Here is a 6,126-nt window from a genome sequence, read left to right on the forward strand (position 1 = left end):
TCGATGAAAAGAAGATGGGGAATGGCCTAACATAAATAAAAACTTAAAGCCATAATATTTTCGTATTAATTATACGAAGGGCTTACTATTTAATCATAACGTTACTGTGCAATCTTTTTTATTTATCATTTAAACATTTGACTGGCAGCACCAGCATAAAACAGCTAGTGTGCTACTGCCCCCTACTGGATGTGACAAGATAACAGTAGAGAGGCTTTCGAAAAGTATTTTCGTATGGCATTTCTCTGTGTTTATTTGGAAGTCAAATTTTCAAAGACTCTTAACAGAAACAAATACTTTTATTGAGAACAAGTTTAGTTTGATAAAACATGCTTGATCATAAATGCTGTTCTTCTGATCTTTCTATTAATCAAAAAATCCTGAAAAGAAAAAAGCACAAATGTTTGCAACATTGATAAGGAAAGTTTATTGATCAGAATTTGTTTTTCTCTTAAAGAAATTGAAAACTGTAGTAATGGCTGCTGAAAATTCAGCTTTGCCATCACAGAAATAAATTATATTTTATTGTATATTTATAATAATATTTTGCAGTATTGGTGTTTTTCCTGTGCCCCAGACCTAAACCTTACACCTCCATATCTTGGCTTATTTCCACCAACAGGTCAGATCCAGCTCGATGTACATGACAGAGAAACATAAACCCCAGTCTTTTGTTTAAAATACTACAAATATTTAAAAAAATGAGATTTTGACTGACATTTTTTAAACGACAATTTTATTACTAAGTGTACAAAAAATGCAGGGAGTAATCAGAATCAGGTTTGTATTCAAGTGGATGGAATGACCAAGCTAGACTAGACATGGTTCAGCTTGCCCCAATTTTTTTTGTTTTCTTTCCTGCGTGATTCATTAGCCGTCCTGTGAGAGTCTTTTCAGATATGCCTCCCAGCCTGCAGTTCTGTATTCTTCTGCAGCTCTGAGCCGATCTGTGCTGGCAAGAATACCTCGTCCCACAATGATGATATCAGAGCCTTTAGTGCAGATCACATCTAATGGACTTGAATACTGCTGTCCAAGTCCATCCTCTGAAGAATAAAAGAGAAATGAATTAAGAACATGTATCTGATTTGAAATAAATAAATGAATGAATTAAAAATATTAATAAAATGACAAATACTTTTATTACAAAAAGGCAAAATACAATATTATAAGACATTTTTGTTCTATTGTAGCATCACCTTTCTTCTAACAGGACTCTTTATTCTAACATATAACACAGAAAAGGGAATACCAGCCCAATGTGTACAGTAAAACATACCTCCCGTCTGCATTTGCACTCCTGGAGTCATGTGAACCAATCCGGGCTTTTCACTGATCTTTGATCCACTTATAAATCCAAACACAAAATCAGTGTGGTCTTCAGCCATCTTGACCTAGAAGACATATACCAGGTTTTTACAATATATATATTCACTAGAAACTCTAAAACTGTACTCGTTCAAAATCTCTTCAGAAGAGTTATCTGAATAAAAACGTTTTCTCACAGGGGTTAAAACCAGCACAATCTAATAAAACATGCTTCAGGGATTAAGGGTTTTGGAATAGAGACCATGTTAGAGGATCTTCTACTATCTAAATCTTGTGTCATCTTGGAATGACCTATTCTACAAAGGGTATAAACAGTCTGGCCCCATCGGTTTGAAAATTACTACAAATGTGAACATTACTGTAAAAAAAAGTTATTGGAAGTGAGGAAAGTGTCCGTATGAGTTCTTCACAGAGAGCAGAAGACGTACCACTGCTTGAGTGTAATCTCCTGTCGCCAAGGAACCCTGGGAGCTCATCTGAGCAATGAGCAAACAGCCGTGACCCAGAGGCTTGCCAACAGCCCCGAGACCCTGCAGCACACCCGGACCCGGCAAAGCGTGAGCATTAATGATGTGTGTCCATGAGGAGATCCGATAGAGACCGCCTTTAAAACAAAGAAAATGTTGAGATTATTTATACTGGGAATGCTTGTGCAAAATTAAAACATAATTTAGACAACTAATTAACTCAAAAATTAAACTTTTGTCCTCCTTTACTCGGAACTGTATGACTTTATTTTTCCTGTGGAACACAAGAGGAAGGAACCTGAAAATATGCCTACAGAAACTTTGAAATACATTTGTCTACTTTTATGGAGTTTTCTTTTATTTATTTTTTTGTCCTGTTCTTTTTGGACACTATAATATACTCCAAAATCATTCATTGAGATATTTTTGGGATATATTTTATCATGACTATGCATTTTATTTTAGTTATGCAAACTTAGAAATTGTGAGTGGAAATTATTATTTTTTTAAATCCTCATCCAGTGAATCATGAACAACTAGAAAACTCATGGCACCTTCAAATATCGCTGTGGACAATGAGGGGACTGTGCCTTACGTTCAATTTAATAAATGGAAACAAAACAAAAACTCTAATCCAACACTATGTAAAAACTGTAAGTGGAAGCAACACTAGCGAGGTGCTCCGCTATCCTGTGAAACAAACCTTCATACTGATGCTTGACCGTGTTCCCAATGTCTGCAAACTTGCGATCCTCAAAAATCAGGAAGTTGTGCTTTAAAGCCAACTCTTTCAGACTGCTGGCGACATCTGCAGTGAAGTCCTGGAGGATGTCCACATGAGTCTTCAACACGCAAATCAGTGGCCCCAGCATATCAGCCATCTCCAGCAGCTCCTCAGAACGAGTCACATCTGCAGACACACACAGATTGGTCTTCTTGTCCTCCATGATCTTCAGCAGGCGGGCGGCGAGAGGGTGAGTGTCTGGAAATGCAGCACGAGCCCCATAGCTGAGCTCCTTACAGCTCTTTTTATGAGCTGAGGAGCCATTCTCCTTTATTGATATGTAGGTGTTATTTTCTTGAAAGAACCTCTTAGTGTTTTGAGAAGTGGCCGTGTCTATTCGACCAGCTTTAAGTAACACATCCAGAAGTCTGGAGACAGAAATGACTGAATGTAGAGTGATGCCACGGTCAGCTAGCCTGGCACTGCCTCCCTGCTCTCTGTCCACTAACACGACAGCATCCGTGATCTTCAGGCCTTCCTTCTCAAGAACCTCAGCAGTTTCTAGAACACTGCTGCCACTGGTCACAACATCCTCTACTATTAGACATCTGTCACCGGGGTGCATGGTTCCCTCAATGAGACGTTTTGTTCCTGGGGGATATCAAAAGACAAGTCAATACAGGTCGGTGTTATTTTAGTATAACTGAGATACTCTCTCTTTTTTTTAAATGTATATATATACACATTTACTTTATTTCAAGCAACTGCAAATCTCAGCATGAATAAACTAAATAAATAAACTATTTGGAAATACAAATGATTAATACAGACATTGGCATTTGTATTCATTTTGCACACCAAATCTAATGATATATCATTAAAACCAACTTTTTACAATTGTACTCTTTTTAATGATTTTTTTTACTAAAATGCTTTTTTGGTTTGAAATGTTGCTACCTAACACAATTGTCACATTATACACACAAGTGTCCAAATACTTATGAGGAAGGGATCTATAACACACCAAATCAATTACTGATGATTGAGCTCAGATAAACACAATTATACCGTAACCCTTTGCCTCCTTTCGTCGAATAAGCATAGGATAATGTTTGGTAGAGCAGATGATGGTGGCCAGAGGAAGAGCTGTGTAAGGGACTCCACACACACTATCAAACTCAACTCCTGCATCCTCAGCGCGCTTATGAAGAAGATCTGCCACCTGATCAACAGCAAATATTATCCGACATTGACATATGATCAACAAATAAGATTAATGTAAAGGAGGACTTCTTGTGACATTTTTGGAAGCAAAAGGTTCAGGATATGATGTATGATTACAACAATTCTGGCACAGATTCATCACTCAAAGTGAGCACGTGTTTACCTGGTTCATCAACGCTGGATGGGAAACTATTACTCTAAGATCAAAATATATCGGCGAAGTGAGTCCACTCTTTAGTTGGAAAGTACCAAATTTGACGGCTTGGATGTCGACCAGTTTCAAGATTAAACTATCAAGACTAGTATCATCCATTTCTATTTGATCAGCTATGCTCCACTAACTAAAAGAAAGTGCGTGTAGTGATTCCGCTAACCAGTGAACGACGCGCGCACACACATGACGTTATGAATCACTTGACAAAGTAAAAGCATTTTGATAATTTTGGCCATGTGTAAAAATTTTTTTACAAAATACAAATAAAATTAAAACACTTTTTTTCAATAGTTTATTAAATAAGACTCATTGCTAATGCTTACATTTTAAATATCCCGAATACAATAATATCTACACACGGGTTGCACAATGTGACACAGTTCCTGCCTGACTGGAAAAATTATTCTAAACTGAATTGTTCACAATGTATTGACCTTTCACATTTCATCGCAAGCTCTTCACCATGATATTATTGTCGTTTTGGTTAAAAAGTACACTAAGTTTGATAAAACATTGTTTGTCATGATGGAAATAACAACTTACTATAGGTTACTGTTTATAAACTGTTTCTTTTATTTTAAGACAAAATCACATTCACACAATAATAGGTGAAATGGAAATGGTATATGTATTATTTATTTCACTTTCACACAATAATAGCTTAAATGGAAATGGTATATGTATTATTTATTTTAAACAATCGAAGTGAATGGAGCCCAACTACTATTTTGAAAAAAAAAAAAACTGTGGTGACCATAGTACATAAATAATAAAATACAAATAAAAAGCAATAAATAACGATAACGTGCGTTTTAAAGGATGGTTTGAAATTGTGAAATTGTGATCAGTACTTCAAGATCTGCTGATGTCTCAGGAAATGTTCATTTTGTGATGTTTTGCTAATCGCATGAACGTTATGGTTTCTTATCAAGTCTTGTTCATGTGAATCGGAGTTGTACACGGTTTGATCAAAGGTTATGTATCATATTCATTGTTATGTAGGATTTTTAGTAAATGTACTGATATACTTAAATATACATTTAAATATACAAATATAATTTACAAATATCAGCGTAACAATTTTAGTGAAAAGTTTAGTATAATGCAAAAAAAAAATCTAGAAAATATTTATAGGGATTTCTTATTATTTGGTTTGTCCCCACTTTTGGTGTTATACTGTATTTGTGTCACAGCGTTTATTTGTGTACATTTGTCAAAATCTTGACATTTAACCCTCTAATCATGCATAGTGACCATTACAGAGGTGTAACTCATAGATTAAATTATTTGGGTTATCATTATGTTCTTGTTTAAAAAACAAACTATAAATTGTTATTGTTCACTAAAATTATTCAAAATAATTGTTAATTATACAATTGTTAATTGAATATATGGTATATATTTGAAGAAAAACTTTAACATTTGAAATGTTGCCTGGGCAACTAATTGAAATAATGTGTATTATTTAAAAATCCCAGGGTTGAATACCCATGTTTTCAGTGTGGTCTCAGACTTTGTGCTGTACTGTTTTTGTGTCCAATAGGTGGCGGTAACACATTCCACCTGCTGAAAGCTCTTTGTGACAACAAGCTAGTAACTGAGATTAGAAAGAGAGTTTTAGAGTTGAGTTAGTGTCTTGATTAATCAAAAACTAAAACAGAGTTTAATTTCCCATGACAGCTATGGTTGTTTTCTCATAGGTTGGGATACCTTACATGGGATCTAGTGCATGTCTCAATCATCAGCATCAGCACAACCAATGACATGCCCATCGCCCATAAAATGTAATAAACCAAACTTTTAAAGTAGATCGTTATGCACACATATTTGATTTTGCATTTTACAGGAAACACGTGAACAGATCATGATCCAATACCACAAGGAGCTGGACACACCATGTGTGCTGGTATGTTAATGTGCACTACTGCTGGGGTCAGTAAGTCTATTTAATGCTTAATAAAGATGCATTTATTTGATCAAATATACAGTAAAATCAGTAATATATACAGCACAGTAATATTAATAAATTAACATTTAATCATTTAGCAGATGCTTTTTTCCAAAGCGACTTACAAATGAGAACAATAGAAGCAATCAGACCAACGTGAGAACAACAACAGCATACAAGTTCCATGACAAATCTCAGTTAGTCTAGTGCAGTAAATAGT

The 6,126-nt window shown here is 35.2% G+C and overlaps 1 protein-coding gene across 1 annotated transcript; it reads right to left on the minus strand.

Moving 5' to 3' along the window:
- Nucleotides 1–403: 403 nt before the first annotated feature.
- Nucleotides 404–4,139, minus strand: LOC113053587 (uridine 5'-monophosphate synthase-like). Its single transcript, XM_026218720.1, has 6 exons — nt 3,908–4,139; nt 3,589–3,742; nt 2,500–3,171; nt 1,758–1,933; nt 1,280–1,394; nt 404–1,046 (listed from the first exon to the last, which is right to left on the minus strand). Exons 1-6 carry the CDS (start codon nt 4,055–4,057, stop codon nt 871–873), a joined length of 1,443 nt encoding a protein of 480 aa, XP_026074505.1. The 5' UTR covers nt 4,058–4,139; the 3' UTR covers nt 404–870.
- Nucleotides 4,140–6,126: the final 1,987 nt, after the last annotated feature.

This window comes from Carassius auratus, chromosome 34, assembly GCF_003368295.1.
Source record: "Carassius auratus strain Wakin chromosome 34, ASM336829v1, whole genome shotgun sequence".
Lineage (NCBI taxonomy): Eukaryota > Metazoa > Chordata > Actinopteri > Cypriniformes > Cyprinidae > Carassius > Carassius auratus.

Bases quoted from the DNA above. Each gene is read 5' to 3' on its own strand.
- LOC113053587 (XM_026218720.1), bottom strand. From the start codon at position 4,057: ATGGATGATACTAGTCTTGATAGTTTAATCTTGAAACTGGTCGACATC. The intron at 3,172-3,588 runs GTATAATTGTGT...GATATCCCCCAG, and splicing joins AAAGGAGGCAAAGGGTTACG to GAACAAAACGTCTCATTGAG. The intron at 1,395-1,757 runs GTACGTCTTCTG...TATGTCTTCTAG, and splicing joins GAGATTACACTCAAGCAGTG to GTCAAGATGGCTGAAGACCA.